The 21,694-nt window shown below is 51.3% G+C and overlaps 1 protein-coding gene across 8 annotated transcripts in view; it reads right to left on the minus strand.

Moving 5' to 3' along the window:
- The window catches only part of klhl17 (kelch-like family member 17), a 93,981-nt gene that overhangs the window by 20,799 nt on the left and 51,488 nt on the right, over positions 1–21,694 (minus strand). For all 8 annotated transcript variants that reach the window (XM_070860489.1, XM_070860485.1, XM_070860487.1 and 5 more), the window contains 4 exons: positions 18,826–18,970; positions 17,528–17,695; positions 8,322–8,410; positions 4,472–4,545 (listed from right to left, as the gene is read on the minus strand). In XM_070860489.1, the coding sequence (XP_070716590.1) occupies positions 4,472–4,545; positions 8,322–8,410; positions 17,528–17,695; positions 18,826–18,970 (476 nt within the window). The remainder of the gene's footprint in view (positions 1–4,471; positions 4,546–8,321; positions 8,411–17,527; positions 17,696–18,825; positions 18,971–21,694) is intronic.

Here is a 21,694-nt window from a genome sequence, read left to right on the forward strand (position 1 = left end):
TTCTGTGATTTAATCATTGCAGATCTGCTGTGCCCATTAGATTCAAAGGCTACAGTGTAAGGGACTCTTTATCATCTGCTGTATAATCAGGAACATTTTTTTTAAATTCATTCTTAGGATGTGGGCATCATTGGCATTTATTGCCCATCACTAATTGCCCTTGAGAAGGAGGTTGTGAGCCGTCATTTCAGGGGGCAGTTAAGAGTCTACCACATTGCTGTGGGTCTGGAGTCACATATAGGCCAGACCGGGTAAGGGTGGCAGATTTCCTTCCCTAAAGGACATTAGTGAACCAGATGGGTTTTTACGGCAATCCGGTAGTTTCATGGTCACCATTACCGACACTAGCTTTTTATTTAATTAACAGTTGCCGTGGTGGGATTTAAACTCGTGTCTCTGGATCATTAGTCCAGGCTCCTGGATTACTAGTCCCGCAAGATAACCACTGTGTACCCCTTATTAATACATAATATACCTTAATTCTGTAATCGTGATTTAATTCATTCACAGAGTCCAAGCTTAAAGCTTCCCACATGCACACATGTTATTGATGTATAAAGTTTGGTGTTGGAGCATAGCCAGACTGACAAGAAATTCTCGCAGGTCATTTACAGAACACTAGCGGAGATTGTAAAGAGAGATATTGTCACACCGCTTGAATGGATAGTGGAACAGTTTGGAAGACACTGCAGAGCTGTATAAGCCCAACATTACAACACTTCATTGGCAGTAAAATGTATGGGGGCATCCTGAGATCCTGAAAGGCACTATATAAATGCAAGTTAAGTCAGTTAAGTAAAATAATAAATCTGGAATAAAAAGCTAGCATCGGTAATGGTGACCATGAAACTGGTTAAAAATCCAACTGGTTCACTGATGTCCTTTAAGGAAGGAAATCTGCCGCCCTTGCCCGGTCTGGCCTACATGTGACTCCAGTCCCACAGCAATGTGGTTGACTCTTAACTGCCCTCTGAAGTGGCGGCTCACCACCACCTTCTCAAGGGGCAATTAGGGATGGGCAATAAATGTCGGCCTTGCCAGAGACGCCCACATCCCAGGAACAAATTTTTTAATAAAAAGTTCTTTCAGGTCTTGGCGACTTTCCTGACCCATATCCCCGGGGAAGATCCAGTTCCCTGGGTGCAAAAGGAAAAAGGGAAAGGAGGCAGTAACCTTGGCGCGCTAGGATCAATGTTCCCGTTAATCTGTGCAGCTGGGCAGCACTCTGGAGGTCCCAGACAGCCAGCTCACCGGCTTTTAAATGGAAAAACCTCGCGTGCGCGGAAATGTGAATGGGCAGTGCACCCAGAATAAAAATTCAGCGGGAATATTGACTAGGACTCACAGCCAATGAGTCACACTTGTCCGTCCAATGATTTATGCAAAGTCTACAGTATATACAGTGCTGCAGAGCTTGGCTCCTTTAAACACACGCACGGTTCGAACGTTGCCGAGGATTGCAGAGCTTGTCCTGTGACTGCCATTGACGCAAGGCTATGGGAGACATGACGCAGGAGAGGGCGCTCACAGCTTCCCGCGTAAGTTACGCGGCCGGAGAACATCACCAGGCGCCCCTGCCGATTACACGCCTTCTCCGGTCACACTGCGGCTCTGCTTGGGGTGGCTGGCATTCCTTTGGAAGGTCAATTTCCAGCTTTCCATTTGTCCCTCAGTCACTAAAACAGGTGATCTGGTCATTTATTTCATTGCTGTATGTGGGAGCTTGCTGTGCGCAAATTGGCTGCCGCGTTTCCCATATTTCCTACAACAGTGTCTGACTGCACTTCAAAAAGTACTTGGCGTCAGAGAATGGTTACAGCACAGAAGGAGGCCATTCGGCCCGTCGAGCCCGTGCCGGCTCTCTGCAAGAGCACTTCAGCTAGTTCCACTCCCCCGCCCTTTCCCCGCAGCCCTGCAAAAAAATTTTCCTTCAGGTACTTATCCAATTCCCAAGCTGCGAATGAGTCTGCCTCCACCACCCTCTCAGGCAGCGCATTCCAGATCCTAACCATTCGCTGCGTAAAAAGTTTTTCCTCATGTCGCCTTTGGTTCTTCTGCCATTCACCTTAAATCTGTGCCCTCTGGTTCTCGACCCTTCCACCAATGGGAACAGTTTCTCTCAATCTACTCTGTCCAGACCCCTCATGATTTTGAACATTTCGATCAAATCGCCTCTCAACCTTCTCTGCTCCAAGGAGAACAGCCACAGCTTCTCCAGTCTATCCACGTAACTGAAGTCCCTCATCCCTGGAACCATTCTCGTAAATCTTTTCTGCACTCTCTCCAAGGCCTTCACATCCTTCCTAAAGTGCAGCGCCCAGAATTGGACACAATAGTCCAGTTGGGGCCGAACCAGTGTTTTATACAGGTTCATCATAACTTCCTTGCTTTTGTACTCTATACCTCTATTTATGAAGCCCAGAATCCCATAAGCTTTTTTAACCACTTTCTCAACCTGCCCTGCCACCTTCAATGATTTGTGCACACATACCTCCAAGTCTCTCTGTTCATAGAAACATAGAAAATAGGTGCAGGAGTAGGCCATTCGGCCCTTCGAGCCTGCACCGCCATTCAATGAGTTCATGGCTGAACATGCAACTTCAATACCCCATTCCTGCTTTCTCACCATACCCCTTGATCCCCCTAGTCGTAAGGACTACATCTAACTCCTTTTTGAATATATTTAGTGAATTGGCCTCAACAACTTTCTGTGGTAGAGAATTCCACAGGTTCACCACTCTCTGGGTGAAGAAGTTTCTCCTCATCTCGGTCCTAAAATGGCTTAACCCTTATCCTTGGACTGTGACCCCTGGTTCTGGACTTCATGCACCCCCTTTAGAATTGTATCCTTTCGTTTATATTGCTTCTCCTCGTTCTTCCTACCAAAATGTAGCAGTTTGCACTTTTCTGCGTTAAATTTCATCTGCCACGTGTCCACCCATTCCACCAGCCTGTCTATCTCCTCTTGAAGTCTATCATTATCCTCCTCACTGTTCACTATACTTCCAAGTTTTGTGTAATCTGCAAATTTTGAAATTGTGCCCTCTACACCCACATCCAAGTCATTTATATCAAGTGGTCCCAGTACCGACCCCTAGGAAACACCTCTGTATACCTTCCTCCAGTTCGAAAAACAAACGTTCACCATTACTCTCTGTAACAACTGTTCATCACTACTCTCTGTAAGGCGCTTTTGGACATCCTGAGGTCCACTGTATAAATGCAAGTCTTTGTTTCCGACAGGGGTCCTCCAGAGCCTGTCAATATTTCTCGGGGGTCGCCCACACTGGAACGTTTGAAAGCCACTGCGCTAACATACCACACTAGAGTGCCAACACACACAGTGCCACCCTGCTATCATGTCACTGTGCACACAGGCCCAATGTGAAATCAGCTGATTGCATCCTACAGTGTTGCTCACTACCAGTGAATACTAAAGTCAAGTGTGACATCTGGTGGTGTCTAGTATTACGAGTTGCAGCTCCCTCCTTGTCGTACTTTACAGCGGAGGCCAAAGCATTGAGATCAAGGTGAGAATTTATTACTGAAATAGACCATCTGTGAAAAGGTAAATTTGCGCATTTAGACAGGAGCCTTTGCCAATTGAAAATTTGAACTTTTTGAAATAATTACTCCCTACATCAGCCAGTGGATTAAGTGCTAATAATACTGGTATCTAATAACATAGGGGCATATGACCCATGGGCCCAAATCCAGGCCTCAACCCCAGGTTCTATTTGCACTTCAAGGTGTCCTAGCCAATATTTAGCACTCAATCAACATAACAAAAACAAACAGATTATCTGGGTCATTATCACATTGCTGTTTGTGGGAGCTTGCTGTGCGCAAATTAGCTGCTGCGTTGCCGACATTACAACAGTGACTACACTCAAAAAAAAAAACTTCATTGGCTGTAAAGCACGTTGGGACGCCCAGAGGTCGTGAAAGGCGCTACAGAAATGCAAGTTCTTTCTTTTAGTTCCGAGTTGCTGATGTGCACTGCCAGGGGTCGGGCCTGTCCCAGGATTCCTTATGGACCATGCTGCTAATGACCAGGGACAGGAAATTCCAGCACCCTCGGGGCCCATGACAATCCCACTGCAGGCTGGGCACATTGCTCTTGTCCAGTGCCAGGCCAGGAAAATCAGCCTGCCTTTATGAAATTCTCTGTGGCAAATCCCGTCGAATCTTGCGATCCCATCTGCTCGTCTCTCCCAATCTCCCAGCGACAAGGATTGAAAGTGGTCAGCAGCGCCAGGCTAGAATAAGTTGGGACTGAGGGACCAGAAAAGCGGCGATGTGGGCAGAATGAAAAGTGGGTGAACTTCGAGCGATGCCACCAATGGGGAGGAGGGGGAGCTAACAGAAGCGGACTTCCTTTGAACCCCTGGACTCTGAGCGAAGCCAGCGGGGTCCGAGCGCAGAGTGGGGCCTGGACAAACAGAGTGGGCGCATCCGCATGTTTAATTACCTGAGGATCATATTTTTCGACCGTCGCCAAGTGTGAGGAGCTATCGTATCCGCCAACAGCGTAGAGATTTCCATCTGAAAGGGACAGTATTGTTAAAGCGCATTTATCGACTTATTAGCGTGGGCTTGTTTTATCTAGCCAGCCCGACATGTAGAACACATCATTGTGTTGAAGAGGCTCCAGTCCAAGCTACTGAGAGAGAAACCTGCACGTGTCACCCCGCTGGGATCACCCAGGATTTGAAGATGAATCTCTAGATCAATGCCGCGCACAAACCCCAGGGAGAAAGATCATAGGAGCAATAAGAGAGAGTGTTTTTTCCATTTAAAAAAGAACCCACTTTTATTTATTAGTTATGAAAATATTAAGAGATGGCAAAGAAAGGTTTGTTTGAGTGGGCGGGGCAAGAGGTCATGTGATGAAACCTCCAGGAATACAACCAGAGTTGGTAAACTTGACTTCAAACATTCTGATTGCCCAATATGAAGAGCTGCTCCTCAGAGGAACGCACCCCACTTAACCCAAGGCTTATCAGCACATTATTTCTATAGCAAATTAATAAAATACTGTCGCTGATTAAGGTGCTGTTCGCCTTTGTGTAGCTGCCATTCTTTGAGGTCGAGATTGGAGCGTCCCAATACAGCGGGGTGGGGGGGGGTTTCACTCGTCACTCTCTGAGCCCAGTACTGAGCCACACTGAAAGTGGGAACATCCTAACAATGGCTCAGATTGTATCAGCTAATGGAACGTTAATATAGTAATAGAGTAACTCCAAAGAGGACAGCAACCCTGAACAACTGCTCCACCCCCATCCCGCCCTCCACAGTCCCCCCCCGCCTCCAACCTCCTCAGGCCTAACTAATGGCAGAAACTAAGTTGCCACAAACTCCCGACCTGCACTGCTCTCAGTGTGAGCAGAGTCCTGCCACGAACCCCGATGTGTCTAAACCGAGGCCAAAGGCGGGGTTTCGCGTTGACAACTTCCGATCTGGCTGCATGCCAGGACGCGGTTAAACCGGCCCCAGCAGCCGTCTGGTGCCTGGCCCCGGTGCAAACTTTTTCCACGCGCGAGCTGCGACAGTAAGTGCTGGCAGGCTCTTCGACTGTGGAGGGCATCGTAGCCAAATCCAGTCCTTTCCTCCACAAGCCTGTATTTTCCACACTGGTCCCTGGATGGCAATCGGGAGTGGGAGCGCGGGCTTAACCCACATCCCTCCACCATGGTGTCAAGTGTAGCACTCCCGACTCCATCTCAGGCAAGGTCAGCTAACCTGGCACGGAGAGGGGGCCAAATTTAGGACCTTCTTGTCTGCATCAGGCTCGCTGTGTATTGACCCACTGCGCTGATCAAAGGTTCAGTTCATATTTCAACCCACATAGGGAAACCTTAGATCCGGCAGAACAGTCAACATACTTAAGCTACATACTGGGTTTTTGTCTTTGAAAAGTGCATGAAAGTTCTGCACAAAATATATCCTTTAAGAGCCAGAGAGCGAGCGAGCGAGAGCCAGAGAGCGAGCGAGCGAGAGCCAGAGAGCGAGCGAGCGAGAGCCCGAGAGCGAGCGAGCGAGAGCCCGAGAGCGAGCGAGCGAGAGCCCGAGAGCGAGCGAGCGAGAGCCCGAGAGCGAGAGCCAGCTGAGCGAGAGCCCGAGAGCGAGCGAGCGAGAGCCCGAGAGCGAGCGAGCGAGAGCCCGAGAGCGAGCGAGCGAGAGCCCGAGAGCGAGCCAGCGAGAGCCCGAGAGCGAGCCAGCGAGAGCCCGAGAGCGAGCCAGCGAGAGCCCGAGAGCGAGCCAGCGAGAGCCCGAGAGCGAGCGAGCGAGAGCCAGAGAGCGAGCGAGCGAGAGCCAGAGAGCGAGCGAGCGAGAGCCAGAGAGCGAGCGAGCGAGAGCCCGAGAGCGAGCGAGCGAGAGCCCGAGAGCGAGCGAGCGAGAGCCCGAGAGCGAGCGAGCGAGAGCCCGAGAGCGAGCGAGCGAGAGCCCGAGAGCGAGCGAGCGAGAGCCCGAGAGCGAGCCAGCGAGAGCCAGAGAGCCCGAGAGCGAGAGCCAGAGAGCCCGAGAGCGAGAGCCAGAGAGCGAGCGAGCGAGAGCCAGAGAGCGAGCGAGCGAGAGCCAGAGAGCGAGCGAGCGAGAGCCAGAGAGCGAGCGAGCGAGAGCCAGAGAGCGAGCGAGCGAGAGCCCGAGAGCGAGAGCCCGAGAGCGAGCGAGCGAGAGCCCGAGAGCGAGCGAGCGAGAGCCCGAGAGCGAGCGAGCGAGAGCCCGAGAGCGAGCGAGAGCCAGAGAGCGAGCGAGCGAGAGCCCGAGAGCGAGCGAGCGAGAGCCCGAGAGCGAGCGAGCGAGAGCCCGAGAGCGAGCGAGCGAGAGCCCGAGAGCGAGCGAGCGAGAGCCCGAGAGCGAGCGAGCGAGAGCCCGAGAGCGAGCGAGCGAGAGCCAGAGAGCGAGCGAGCGAGAGCCAGAGAGCGAGCGAGCGAGAGCCCGAGAGCGAGCGAGCGAGAGCCCGAGAGCGAGCGAGCGAGAGCCAGAGAGCGAGCGAGCGAGAGCCAGAGAGCGAGCGAGCGAGAGCCCGAGAGCGAGCGAGAGCCAGAGAGCGAGCGAGCGAGAGCCAGAGAGCGAGCGAGCGAGAGCCCGAGAGCGAGCGAGCGAGAGCCAGAGAGCGAGCGAGTGAGAGCCAGAGAGCGAGCGAGCGAGAGCCTGAGAGCGAGCGAGCGAGAGCCCGAGAGCGAGCGAGCGAGAGCCAGAGAGCGAGTGAGCGAGAGCCCGAGAGCGAGCGAGAGCCAGAGAGCGAGCGAGCGAGAGCCCGAGAGCGAGCGAGAGCCAGAGAGCGAGCGAGAGCCCGAGAGCGAGCGAGCGAGAGCCAGAGAGCGAGCGAGCGAGAGCCAGAGAGCGAGCGAGCGAGAGCCAGAGAGCGAGCGAGCGAGAGCCCGAGAGCGAGCGAGCGAGAGCCCGAGAGCGAGCGAGCGAGAGCCCGAGAGCGAGCGAGCGAGAGCCCGAGAGCGAGCGAGCGAGAGCCCGAGAGCGAGCGAGCGAGAGCCAGAGAGCGAGCGAGCGAGAGCCAGAGAGCGAGCGAGCGAGAGCCAGAGAGCGAGCGAGAGCCCGAGAGCGAGCGAGCGAGAGCCCGAGAGCGAGCGAGAGCCAGAGAGCGAGCGAGCGAGCGAGAGCCCGAGAGCGAGCGAGAGCCAGAGAGCGAGCGAGAGCCCGAGAGCGAGCGAGCGAGAGCCAGCGAGCGAGCGAGCGAGAGCGAGCGAGCGAGAGCCAGAGAGCGAGCGAGAGCCAGAGAGCGAGCGAACGAGAGCCCGAGAGCGAGCGAGAGCCAGAAAGCGAGCGAGAGCCAGAGAGCGAGCGAGAGCCCGAGAGCGAGCGAGAGCCAGAGAGCGAGCGAGAGCCAGAGAGCGAGCGAGAGCCAGAGAGCGAGCGAGCGAGAGCCCGAGAGCGAGCGAGCGAGAGCCAGAGAGCGAGCGAGCGAGAGCCAGAGAGCGAGCGAGAGCCAGCGAGCGAGCGAGAGCCAGAGAGCGAGCGAGAGCCAGAGAGCGAGCGAGAGCCAGAGAGCGAGCGAGCGAGAGCCCGAGAGCGAGCGAGCGAGAGCCCGAGAGCGAGCGAGCGAGAGCCAGAGAGCGAGAGAGCGAGAGCCAGAGAGCGAGCAAGCGAGACAAAAACGCGAGAGAGCGAGACCAATTGTCCCCAACAGCTAGCATAGCAAGTTCACAGCAAAACCTTTCACCGTCAGAATTTAAGAGCTGCATGCAAAATTAGTTTCCCAGTGACTGTTTCGCGTTTGCACTCTCTAGATTTCGTTTCACTTCACATTGGTATTAATCGGTTGGCCGCTGACAGAACGAGAGAGAGAAAAGTCCCACCTAACGTTGCAATTCGGACATATCGTCTCCTTGTGCTCATGGCAGCGACCGACGACCACGTTCCCGTCAGTGGGTCAAACCGCTCCGCACTGTGGACAGAAAAGCAGAAGGAGGCAAGTGTTAAAGGCAAGTATCTGAATCACTCATTGTCAGTCATTTCAACGCATGGAAATGTGCATTTGTAAATACACAATTTAGTTTGCATTCCCTGGAATTTAGAAGGCTGTGGGGTGATTTGATCGAAGTTTCCAAGGTATCACGGAACAGATAGGGTAGATAAACTATTTCCGTTCTGTAATGCGTGCACCTGTGAGGATGCTCACAGGTTTGTAGAGCTGTTGTTTTACATCGAGCCCCCTCCTAGGTGGCGTGCTCTGGCAACGTATTTCTTCTGCCAGCAGCACGGCCTCAACTACGACACGCAGCTCCTGTTTGTGAGCTTGGGGGGCGTCAGGACCGCCTTCCAGGAGCTGCCTGTCTTTTACAAGGAACTCACCAGGGTCTGGAACAAAGTCTCCACCAAGCGCAGCTCTCCACCGGCTGGAGTGGCGGCTGTCCTGCAGGAGCCGCTGATCAGGAATCCGTACCTCCACGACCACGGTTTTAGGTGGCGGTCGGATGAGAGGGCTGTGGCTGGTGAGGTGACTAGAGTCAGGGACCTGCTCGATGGTGGAGGATCCGCGCGGCCGATCCCATCGAGTCGCTAAAAACAGTTCTGGGCCCTGACTCCGTTAGGTGTATCGAGGAGGCTCAAGCACCTGGGGAGATCCCGTCCGAACTGAACCCCGTCCGGACAGAATTCCTCATCGGCGCCAAACCCCGGAACCTCCCTCGGGAGCCGGCACCTCACAACTTGAGCCGCCTCGGGGAAATCCCCTCCGTGCCTTTCAGTTCCGCACGGAGGGGTTTCCTGTACGGGCTGCTCCTGCACACTCTCAACCTTGCCATCCTCGTCTGCTGCCCGGACACGCCATGGCGCACCATCTTGCCGTCCGGAGGAGGCGGGGGTCCCCGATGGAGGGCACTCTGCGCGGGAGTCCTCCCACTATTTATCGGGGACTTGGCCTGGAGGGTGGTGCATGGAGCAGTTCCGTGCAATAAGTTTTTAAGCCGGTTCACGGGCTCCCAGGCCGCCTGCAATTCCTGTGGTCTGGAAGAGTCTGTGTTCCACGTTTTTATTGAATGTACGAGGTTGCAGCCCCCGTTCCAATATTTAAAGGGGCTGCTCCTGAAATTCTGGCTGCACTTCAGTCCCACACTCCTGATCTTTGGGCACCCTGTGCGGAGGGGAGTGGGTAGGTCAGAGGGCCTCCTCGTAGGACTGCTCCTGGGCACGGCCAAGGGTGCCATCAGCCGGTCCAGGCAGCGGGCGGTCGAGGGGGTCGTTCAGCCTGACTGCCTGCCTCTCTCCCGCGCGTACATCCGGGCCAGGGTGTCCCTAGAGATGGAGCACGCGGTGTCCACCGGTACGCTCGCGGCCTTCCGTGAGAGGTGGGCGCCGGAGGGACTGGAGTGCATTATCACCCCCGGCAACCAAATTTTAATTTGATTTTATGTTTTAAAGTTTAATTTGTTTTAATTGCCGGGGTTTTAGTGTCCCCTCCACTTTTATAGGAGGCACTTGTAAAATATTGAATTTTAATGCCCTGAAAAAAAAGCACAAAAAAAACCCTACAAAAATACAAAAAAAAACAAAAAAAAGAGGGCTTTATAAGTGTCTGGAGTGTCCCCCAGATCGGGGGGGCACTCGATCTAATGTTTATTTGTACTCCCCAAAAAGAGTTGTAGAGCTGTTGAGTTGGGAGTGGCTTAGCCAGTCACGTGATGTTCACAAGACTCAATAAAACCCCAGCCAGTTGGGCTCGGGGATCCACGATGGGGCCGGTGGTTGTGAGCCTGGTGGATGAACTGGTAATGTGTAGTGTGATTGTTACAGCCTCGAGGGACCAAATGGCCTACTCCTGCTCCTCTTTATGTTCTTAAGTTCTAAAACTTTGCTATTAAGAACTAGTTCGTTTATTAGCAATGTGTTGCTGTGAATTCTTAAGCAAAGAACCCATAAGCACCCAACTGTGCTCTAGTGTCAACTGATTAAAGTAGATGATCGTGAGGGGACATAGTCTAAAAATTAGAGTCAGACCTTTCATAGAATCAGAAATTTACATCACGGAAGGAGGCCATTTCGGCCCATCGTGTCCGTGCCGGCCGACCAAGAGATATCCAACCTAATCCCACTTTCCAGCTCTTGGTTCTTGGTCCGTAGTCCTGTAGGTTACAGCACTTTAAGTGCACATCCAAGCATTTTTTTTAAAAAAATGTGGTGAGGGTGTCTGCCTCTACCACCCTTTCAGGCCGTGAAGAAATTTCCCCTCAAATTCCCTATAAACCACCTCCCAATTACTTTAAATCTATGTCCCCTGGTTGCTGACCCCCTCTGCCAAGGGAAACAAGGTCCTTCCTATCCACTCGATCCAGGCCACTCATAATTTTATACACCTCAATCAGGTCTCCCCTCAGCCTCCTCTGTTCCAAAAAAAAACAAAACAGACCCAGCATCTCCAATCCTTCCTCATAGCCAAAATTCTCCAGTCCTGGCAAGGAAGATCGAGAAGAATGATGGTACGATGACGCAGCCCTGCTTGACCCCGGTCCGTAAGTGAATTGGGTCTGTGGTTGGATCGGTTGGTCAGGATCACAGCTTGTATGTCATTGTGATGCAGGCAGAGGATGGTGACAAACTTTTGAGGGCGGTCAAATTTGAGGAGGACGCTCCATAATCCCTCACGGTCAAAGGCCTTTTGTGAGGTCAAAGGTGGCCACGTACAAGGGTTGGTGCTGCTCCCTGCGTGTTTCTGGAATTTGACGCGCGATAAAGTTCATGTCCATTGCTCCCCTTACAGGAGCGAAATTGGGAAACACTTCTGCACACAAAGGGCGGTAGAAGTTTGGAATTCTCTTCCGCAAACAGCAATTGATGCTAGACCAATTGCTAATTACAAGTCTGAGATGGATAGCTTTCTGTTAACCCAAAAGGCATTAAGGGATATGGGGCAAAGGCGAGGACAGGCGGAGCGTCCGAAATCCGGAGTTCCAAAATTCGGAATGTTCATGAATCCAGACACCAGGTCGATCGATCCGTGGCGGGGTCATCTGGAAACCGGAAAATGTTCAGAAATCCGGACTCCCTCGCCTCAGCGGCCTGACTTCGCCCCGTCCCGACCTCCCCCCCGCCCCCCCTCCCTCGGCTGCCAGACCTCGCCTACCTCGACCCAGGCAAAGACGTTCTAAAATCCGGAAATACCCGGAATCCGGAACGGCCTCGATGCCGAGGTTTCCGGATTTGGGACGCTCAGCCTGTGTATGGAGTTAGGTTGCAGATCAGCAAAGCTATACTTAGCATCACAGTGGAGGGATGTAGGTTCAGCCTGCGTTCCCACTCTCGAGTGCCATCCAGGGACCCGCGTGGAAAGTACAAGAAAAAACTTCTTTTTTTTTTTAAACGCAGCGAGTGGTTAGGATCTGGAATGCGCTGCCCGAGACGGTGGTGGAGGCAGACTCAATCGCGGCTTTCAAAAGGGAGTTGGATAAGTACCTGAAAGAAAAAAAAAATTCCAGGGCCATGGGGAAAGGGCGGGGGGAGTGGGACTGGCTGAAGTGCTCTTACAGAGAGCCGGCACGGGCTCAACGAGACGAATGGCCTCCTTCCGTGTTATAACCGTTCTGTGATCTCATTGAGTGTTGGAGCAGGCTCGACGGGCTGAATGGTCCACTCCTGCTCCTATGTTGTGCTTCACATGTTGAAGGATGTGAATAGCACTGGAGTCTCTTGTTTGGACTGACAGAACTAGACTTATCCCGGTGATAAGTTTTGAAATTTCTGAATTGCTTTTAGGATTACTTTTTCTCCAATTTCTCCCCATCCTCTCCTGAAGGTCCTGTCTCCCAGCTGACAGCTCTCTGGTACCTCATCCTCAAAGTGATCATTTTTCAGGTGTGAGGTGAGACCGTGATCGTCAGCAAGCTGTTCAACAACAGCAACTTGCATTTATATAGCGCCTTTAACGCAGTAAAACGCCCCAAAGGCCCTTCGCAGGCGCGCAATCGACACCAAGCCAAAGAAGGAGACATTCGGACAGGAAAGAGGTAGGGTTAAGCAGCGTCTCAAAGGAGGAGAGAGAGGCGGAGAGGTTTGGGTCAGGAATTCCAGCATTTAGGGCCCAGACGGCTGAAGACACGGCCGCCAATGGGGAGTGGGGTGAAGAAAGTGGGGGAGGTACAAGAGGCCTTCACTGGAGCAACACAGAGATCTCGGATTGCTGTCGGGCCGGAGGAGGATACAGAGATAGGGAGGAGTGAGGTCATGGAGCGATTTGAAAACAATGATGAGAATTTTAAAATTGAGACATGGGTGAACCGAGATGCAGTGCAGATCAGCGAGCACAGGGGGCGATGTTCAACTGTGGGGGGGGGGGAAAACAGCAGAGTGGGGCAAGGCTCCTGTTCTCATCTTCACCTGATGTCCTCACACATGTAATTTCCAGTAGGGATGCTCGATTAGGTCACCCTGCCCGAGTCTGCCCCCTCCCTAGCCCAGGGTTCCGGGGCCCAGTGTGGCACCCTTATCCTGCCCTGGCAGTACCTGGGCCCATACTGCTCAGTACGGCCCAGTCACACATTGCAGGGAGTGGTGGGGGAGATCTCACCCCTATCAGGAAGGCCAATGGAATCTTGGCCTTTATTGCAAAGGGGGTGGAGTATAAAAGCAGGGAAGTCTTGCTACAGCTATACAAGGTATTGGTGAGGCCACACCTGGAATACCTTGTGCAGTTTTGGTTTCCATATTTACGAAAGGATATACTTGCTTTGGAGGCAGTTCAGAGAAGGTTCACTAGGTTGATTCCGGAGATGAGGGGGTTGACTTATGAGGAAAGGTTGAGGAGGTTGGGCCTCTACACATTGGAGTTCAGAAGAGAGGTGATCTTATCGAAACGTATAACATTATGAGGGAGCTTGATGCAGGATTCAGAGAGGATGCTTCCACTGATGGGGGAAGACTAGAACTAGAGGGCATGATTTTAGAATAAGGGGCTGCCCATTTCAAACTGAGATGAGGAGGAATTTCTTCTCTCTGAGGGTTGTAAATCTGTGGAATTCGCTGCCTCAGAGAGCTGTGGAAGCCGGGACATTGAATAAATTTAAGACAGAGATAGACAGTTTCTTAACCGATAAGGGAATAAGGGATTATGGGGAGCGGGTAGGGAAGTGGACCCGAGTCGATGATTGGATCAGCCATGATCGTATAAAATGGCGGAGCAGGCTCGAGGGGCCATATGGCCTACTCCTGCTCCTATTTCTTATGTTCTTATCTCTGTATCCTCCTCCGGCCCTACAGCAGTCCAAGATCTCTGCGTTGCTCCAATCTTCTGTCGGAACTGCCCCGGGAGAAACAACGGGGACAATTGTTCCCGCAATTTCTCTGGTGTTCCCGTCCAGCCATCGCCAAAAGTACCGCGGGAGATCGAGAGAATCCCCAGGGAAACTCGAGGCCATTGTCCTTTTTGACTGTGCTGTTTGGGGAACCCTGAAGATTATTGGAATGTCGAGAGGGGCAGCACTACATGGAGTGGAAACAGCAATGCGTTCTTCATAAACAAGTTTACGATCTTTGTTACCAACATTCCCCCGCTCTCAACCACCCCCCCTCCCCCATTTGAAACGTATAAAATTCTGACTGGGTTGGACAGACTGGATGATGGGAAGTCTAGAACAAGGGGTCACAGTCTCAGGATACGGGGTAGGAAATTTAGGACCGAGACGAGGAGAAATTTCTTCACTCAGAGGGTGGTGACCCTGTGGAATTCTCTACCCCAGAAGGCTGTGGAGGCCAAGTCACTGAATATATTTAAGAGGGCGATAGATAGATTTCTAGACACAAATGGCCTCAAGGGGTATGGGGAAAAAGTGGGAATATGGTGTTGAGATAGAGGATCAGCCATGGTCATACTGAATGGCGGTGCAGGCTCGAAGGGCCGATTGGCCTACTACTGCTCCTATTTTGTATTCAGAAAAGATCCCTGGTTTATCATTAGTAATCAGCACTTTCCTCTGTCCACCATTAACCTCTTTAAAATGGCAGACAAAGGAATTTCATACAAAGGCATTAAGATATTCATCATTAATATCGCACAGCACGGTTTCAACCCCGCAGTACGTTTAGCGCATTTAACACACGCCAATAGTAATGAGTTAATCACAGTAAAATAAATTACAGTGAGATACAGCCACAGACGGAGGAGTGTTCTGTAGTCATAATAGCTTCAGGCATTAGCCTGGGCACTGGAACATTTGTAGCTGGGGTATGTAATCAAAATATAATTACAGTCATTAGTCACATCTAAACATTCGCGGTGTGAGTGTAGGTGAGATAATCACCAAGATCGGAAGACCACGATCGCTCAGTAGTAGCACCTTCGATACACGCAAATTAATGTCAACAGGGATTTAAACTTTGTATTTGGCCCCAAAAGGCTCCGTGATACACATTGAGATGGAGGAGCTGGTCTCCCCTCAGACGTGATTTAGAACACAAGAACATAAGAATTAGGAGCAGGAGTTGGCCACACGGCCCTCCCCCCCGAGCCTGCTCCACCATTTAATATCTCGGCTGATCTTTGACCTCAACACTTTCCCCACCCAAACCCCATAATCCCTTGATTCGCCTCGAGTCCAAACATCTATCTGGCCTTCATCCCTCCGGCGACATTCTGGCCTCCCCACCTCGGCCGCTGGTCCCACTCAACGGCGGAGTCTCTGTCGAGCACAAGGTGTGCACAATGGCAGTGGCCACTCTGACCTCTCTTCCTGCCACAAAGTGGCCACTCTGACCTCTCTTCCTGCCACAAAGTGGCCACTCTGACCTCTCTTCCTGCCACAAAGTGGCCACTCTGACCTCTCTTCCTGCCACAAAGTGGCCACTCTGACCTCTCTTCCTGCCACAAAGTGGCCCTCTGACCATCCCAATGTCTGCCCTCAGCCAGGCCTCGGTTTTTCTCACCACCTCGCCGAAGGGCGCTGCTCAGCGCTGAGCTTATGTCTCGCATCCCACCAAAGGCAACTAGGTCCATACAGCGGTGCCTGGCTTCCAGTCATCTTGGGCCCCCTTGCCACTGGACCAAGACCGTGCTCTGCTAAACCCATGTGGTGGCCGGTGTACAACGGCCAACCCCCACATTAAAAGAACTCACACAGCGGCATCTTCCAATCTTCAAAATGAAGTTCGGGACCTGGAACAGCAGGACCCTCATTGGGGACATCTATCGATCTCAGCCTTGAACATGTTCAACGACTGAGCATCCACAGCTCTCTGGGGTAGAGAACACCTGAACAATAGCGGCCAAGGCAATGCAGTACGCATGTCTCCAGAGTTTGTATGAGAAGTTGACCAATCAGAACTTCCACGCTGGAATGCTTAACGTGGAGATAGTTAAAGATGCCTTTTAAGAGATGGTTGGATGGGCACTTAAAGTGTCGTAACCTTTCAGGCTTACGGTCCTAGAGCTCGTAATTGGGATTAGACTGAATAACCTCTTGTTGGGCGGCGCAGATATAATGGTAAGTACTGCAGAGAATCGAATACGGCCAGAGTGATCTCCTGGGTGGGTCGGAGAGGAATTTTCCAAGATTTTTTTCTCCCTAAATTGGCCTGGGTTATCATCTGGTTTTTGCCTCTCCCAGATCACATGACTCCGGTTGGGGTGGAGTGTAGAATGTTTCAGTGTAAGAGGTGTCGCAGTTGTGTGGGGCGGACTGGTTGGGCTGGGTGCTCTTTGTCTTTTCGCCATTGTTCATCGGTTTATATGTAACCTTCAGGGCTGCTGACCGAGGGCCGTGCGGCTCTTTGTCGGTCGGCACGGACACGATGGGCCGAAATGGCCTCCTTCTGCGCTGTAAGTTTCTATGCCCCTGTCGAACTTGTATTCCTTGTCCAGTGACAGGAATGCATGAAAAATCCCTTATCCAGAACAGGCCAGGTCCCGAGGGTTCTGGATAAAGGAGGTTCAACCTGTGACTTTCTGAAGTTTGCGGGGGTCGGGGGGGGGGGGGGGGGGGGAGGGGGGCGGTTACAGCACATTGCAAAGATATCTTTCATCGTCTACCCACATCCAAATTTCCCACATGAGCTCCTGTCTGTTGACACTGTGTCTAGAGGGTTCAATAATAAAATTAGCCTCTACATATTGTTCATATATAATGAAAAAACATCAGAACACTATACCATTTCCCAACGTGTATCAGCAATATTAGCAAAGGCAATTATGAATCCCTAAAGAACGTGCATTTATATAGCGTGTTTCACAGCCTTAGGACGTCCCACAATGAAGTCATTTTGAAGTGTACTCACTGCTGTTATGTAGGAAATGCGGCAGCCAATTTTGCTCACAGCAAGCTCCCACAAACAGCAATGAGATAATCACCAAACAATGATCTTTGAGTGATAAATATTGGCCAGGGCACCGGGGATAAACTCCCTTGCTCCTCTTCGAATACATTCAGCTGAGAGGGCAGGCGGGGCCTCGGGTTGACGGCACCTCCGACAGTGCAGTGCTCCCTCTGCACTGCGAGTGTCAACCCAGATTTTGTGCTCAATTCTCTGTGGAGTGGGACTTGAACGCATGACCTTCTGACTCAGAGGCACGAGTGCTACCCACTGAGCCACGGCTGATATCTAAACTTGCTGCCCAGTGTGGAACCGAGCAAAAGAAAGATTCAATCCCTGGTCGATCTGTAAGAACATAAGAATTAGGAGCAGGAGGAGGCCAATGGGCCCCTCGAGCCTCAACTCCACTTTCCTGCACTATCCCCATATCTCCTGATTGCCTCAGAGCCCAAACAGCTATCTCTATAAGAACATAAGAATTAAGAGCAGGAGTAGGCCTGTGTCCAGTGCTCTTGTTCCTGATCGGAGTGACTCCTGTTGGATGCGGCACCAGTGTGGTATCTCGAGTGAGGACAGCAGCGTCCCACAGACCAAAACGCTGGCTGCCCAGGTCCACACGAAATGAACGGACCCACCACCGAGGGCGACGAGAGGATAGCTGCCACCCACAGAATCAGACACGGGCAGGCAGGAGGGCGAAAAAGAAAAATCGGGGCGAGTAATGCAACTCACGTGCGCGCAGAAATACAACGGAAGAAAAAAAAAATACCTGTTCAAACATGATGCACCGTCGTAGCCGCCGGCTGCATAAAGCAGGCCATGCAGCACTGCCACACCAAGGCAGCTCCGTCTTGTTCCCATGGCTACCTCCGGCTGCCAGGAGTTGGTCACCGGGTCATAGGACTCAACAGTCGACAAGTCGGAAGTGCCGTCATACCTGAGCAACAGAGGTGGCAGCGGTCAACGGATAGACCAGGAAATACAGCAAACTCCGCAAGAGCAAATCGTTTTACATCGCGTCACACGGAATATACAGCACAGTAACAGGCCATTGGGCCCCGGCTAGTCTGTGCTGATGTTTATACTCCACCAGTCTCCTCCATTCCAGTGACCTCATCTCAGCGTTTCAGTCGGTTCTCTTTTCTCTCATGTACCCCTCTAGTTTCCTTTTGACAGCATCGATACTATTCGCTTCAACCACTCCCTGTGGGAGCGAGTTCCACATTCTCGCCACTCTCTGGGGAACGACATTTCTCCCTGTTTCCGTACACACAGTGATCCTGCCATTAGCTTCCTTTAAAGTGGTGCCACCGTTATCTGCCAGACCGCAGCACAGCCCGTTCCCGATGGATACTGGAAACTGGAAGTTAATCAGGAGTTCCAGATTATTATTATTTATTTATTTATTTTTTTTAAAAACAGGTTGAATCTCCCTTATCCGGCACCCTCGGGACCGAGCCTGTGCTGAAGAAGGGATTTTGTCGGGTGAGGGCAGGTCAGCGGCCCGAGGTCGGAGTGTGTGGCCGGTCGGCGGACAGACCTTACACATACAGTAACTGTAAAAATGTACAAACAAATAGCAAAAGAAAGATCGTGTGGTTTTACACCGTGAAATGAAGAAACAACGTTATGAGCTGCACGGTGAGGTGATGCCTCGTGCAAGACTTTCTCCCAAAAAAGAAATTGTGGTAATCAGAAAGGTGGATAAATAGGTTAACAATGAATTAAAATAGGAATTTAACGTGAACATGTCAACCAGTGTAAAAAATATTGTGCACAGCGATAACAAAAGCCCCAAAAGTTGAACTAGTGAGGCTTTCATTCCTTGTGCTGCTCAATTCATTACTCAACTCCCACTACTCCTGACAATGATAAATCACTAACTTTCCTAAACTGTCTCCCTAACGTCCTCAAACAGCCTTCTGAGCAGCTTTCCTGAAAGGGAACTTGCTGACACAAACCACTCCCGCTCCCACGGAGAGAGAGAGAGAGAGTGGAGTCTTCCTTGCTTTGTGCATTGACAAAGGTCCACGTCCTGCGGGTGTTGTTAATGCCATGGGCTCTTACCCCCCGACGGCATACAGCCGGTTTCCGATGGCTGCCACACCGACCCGGGCTCGACGCGTAGACATCGAGGCCACCATGTGCCACCGATCCGTCCTTGTGTCATAGGCTTCGCAATCTCCATGGATGGCAAACAGACTTCCACCACCTGTAGAGAGAGAGAGAGACACACGCAAACAGTTCACAAACACGCCACTTGTCCCGATACGCCACTGCACCGATCGATGCACATTCCAGCACTGACAATTACGTCTGGCAGATTTTGAAAGCCGGGCCAGCGGATAAGCTCGCGTCCAATAAAACCAACAACTATTGGTTTTTTTTGTGGTTTTCTCTCGTGAAAGTTCGGGGGCAAGGTTCCACGAGCACCGGCAGCTCTCCTGTGCCTCAACTTACCGGCCATCCATCTTACACGCCTGTGTGAGCCTGGACCGTGTCCGCGAGCTATTCTGGCATGCCGGCATCACAGCGTTCTTCTTATATGGCATCCGTCGAAGTGCAATGGGTGGGGTGGGGGACAGAGAGGTAGATGAAGGCTACTTGTGCCCTCAAATTCTTTGCAACGTGTTATGTCAGCCACACACACCCAGCATGAAGTGATAATAGAGGGAGCTGGCTTGCGATTGTGCTCAGTGAGACTTCCACAATCTGCTGACATCATGTTACTGAGATTGTACAGGTGGCATGTTCCCTCCCCAAACATTTAACTCGCAGTAGCAGCAGGAACAGGTCAGATTGATAACTCGTTGAAAGGCAAACGTACACAATACTCCTCAGACGTCGGCAGTGTCCTAATATTTGAAGCCAATGTGACCGAACAGTAATGGCAGACATCCTAGGGGAAAAAATAACCAGTTCCATTTATGCTGCATTCCCGTGTCAGCCGTGGCTCAGTGGGTATCACCCTCGCCGCAAAGTCAGAAGTTTGTGGGTTCAAGTCCCACTCCAGGAACTTGAGCACATAAATCTGGACTGACACTCCCAGTACAGCACTGTCGGAGGTGCCGTCTTTCAGATGAGACATCAAACCAAGGCCCCGTCTGCTCTCTCAGGTGGACGTAAAAGATCCCATGGTACTTTTTCAAGAAGAGCAGGGGAGTTATCCCCGGTGTCCTGGGGCCAATATATTGCTGTTTGTGGGAGCTTGCTGTGTGAAAATTGGCTGCTGCGTTTCCCACATTGCAACAGTGACTACACTCCAAAAGTACTTCATTGGCTGTAAAGTGCTTTGGGAGGTCCTGAGGTTGTGAAAGGCGCTATATAAATGATCAGCCATGATCATATTGAATGGCGGTGCAGGCTCGAAGGGCCGAATGGCCTACTCCTGCATCTATTTTCTATGTTTCTATAAAATCAATTGTTTCTGTTATTTTTTACTTAAAGTAATATTATGATGTTGTGAAATCTGGAAATTAGACTTTTATTTCACGTAGCTTGCTTGAACAAAGTGAGACACAGACTAGGGTACTGATCGATTGAACCCAGAGGTGACATTTCTGTTTCTGTTTATTTGTTCATAGGATGTGGGTGTCACTGGCAAGGCCAGCATTTACTGCCCATCCCTAATTGCCCTCGAGAAGGTGGTGGTGAGCTGCCTTCTGGAACCACTGTAGCGGTTTGATACAACAGAGTGGCTCGCTGGGCCATTTCAGAGGGCAGTTAAGAGTCAATCACATTGCTGTGGGTCTGGAGTCACATATAGGCCAGACCGGGTAAAGGCAGCAGATTTTCTTCCCTGAAGGACATCAGTGAACCAGATGGGTGTTTATGACAACCCGTTGGTTACATAATCACCATTACTGATACTAGATTTATTTAATTAACTGAATTTAAATTCCCCAGTTGCCGGGGTGGGATTTGAACTCGTGGCCCTGGATTAGTCCAGGCCTCTGGATTACTGGTCCAGTTACCTAACCACTATACTACCTGACAAAATGGTTAGACCGAACCCTATCCTATTTAGCTCATACATAAAACTCTGTACCCTAGCCAGATTCCACCTCACCCTGGCACAAAGAATTAGGAGCAGGAGTCAGCCATTCGGCCCCTCGAGCCTGCTCCGCCATTCAATGAGATCATGGCTGATCATTGACCTCAACTCCATTTTCCTGCACTATCCCCATATCCCTCGATTCCCTTAATATCCAAAAATCTATCAATCTCAGCCTTGAATATACTCAGCCACTGAGCCTCCACAGTCCTCTGGAGTAGATAATTCCAAAGATTCACCACCATCTGAGCGAAGAAATTCCTTCTCGTCTCAGTTCCAAATGGCCGACTCCTTATTCTGAGACTGTGACCCCTGGTTCTAGACTCCCCAGCCCGGGGTAAACATCCTCCCTGCATCTACCCTGTCAGAATTGTGTATGTTTCAATGAGATCACCTCTCATTCTTCTAAACTCTGGAGAATATCGGCCTAGTCTGCTCAATCTCTCCTCCTAGGACAATCCCCCCATCCCAGGAATCAGTCTGGTGAACCTTCGTTGCACTCCCTCTATGGCAAGTATATCCTTCCTTAGGTAAGGAGACCAAAACTGTACACAATACTCCAGGTGCGGTCTCACCAGGGCACTATATAATTTGCAGTAAGACACCTTTACTCTTGGCTGCTCTCTCCGGCTAAACCCTGCGTATCCTGATCGAAGCCTAATTTCTAGCTTTTCTGACACACTCCAGTCACGGTTACGTGGGGAACGCGTGCTAGCAGGGACACGGAATTTTACACTGCTAGCAGTCTGGAACATGCTGTCGTTTGCAGACCCACAACAGGGCCATTGATATTATCAGAATAAAGTTGTTAATATTGTCAGGTATCTGTCAATATTCCACGTCATTAATATTGAGGAATCGCCGCAAAAACAAAAAAAAAAC

The sequence above is a fragment of the Pristiophorus japonicus genome, chromosome 18 (assembly GCF_044704955.1).
Source record: "Pristiophorus japonicus isolate sPriJap1 chromosome 18, sPriJap1.hap1, whole genome shotgun sequence".
Classification (NCBI taxonomy): domain Eukaryota; kingdom Metazoa; phylum Chordata; class Chondrichthyes; family Pristiophoridae; genus Pristiophorus; species Pristiophorus japonicus.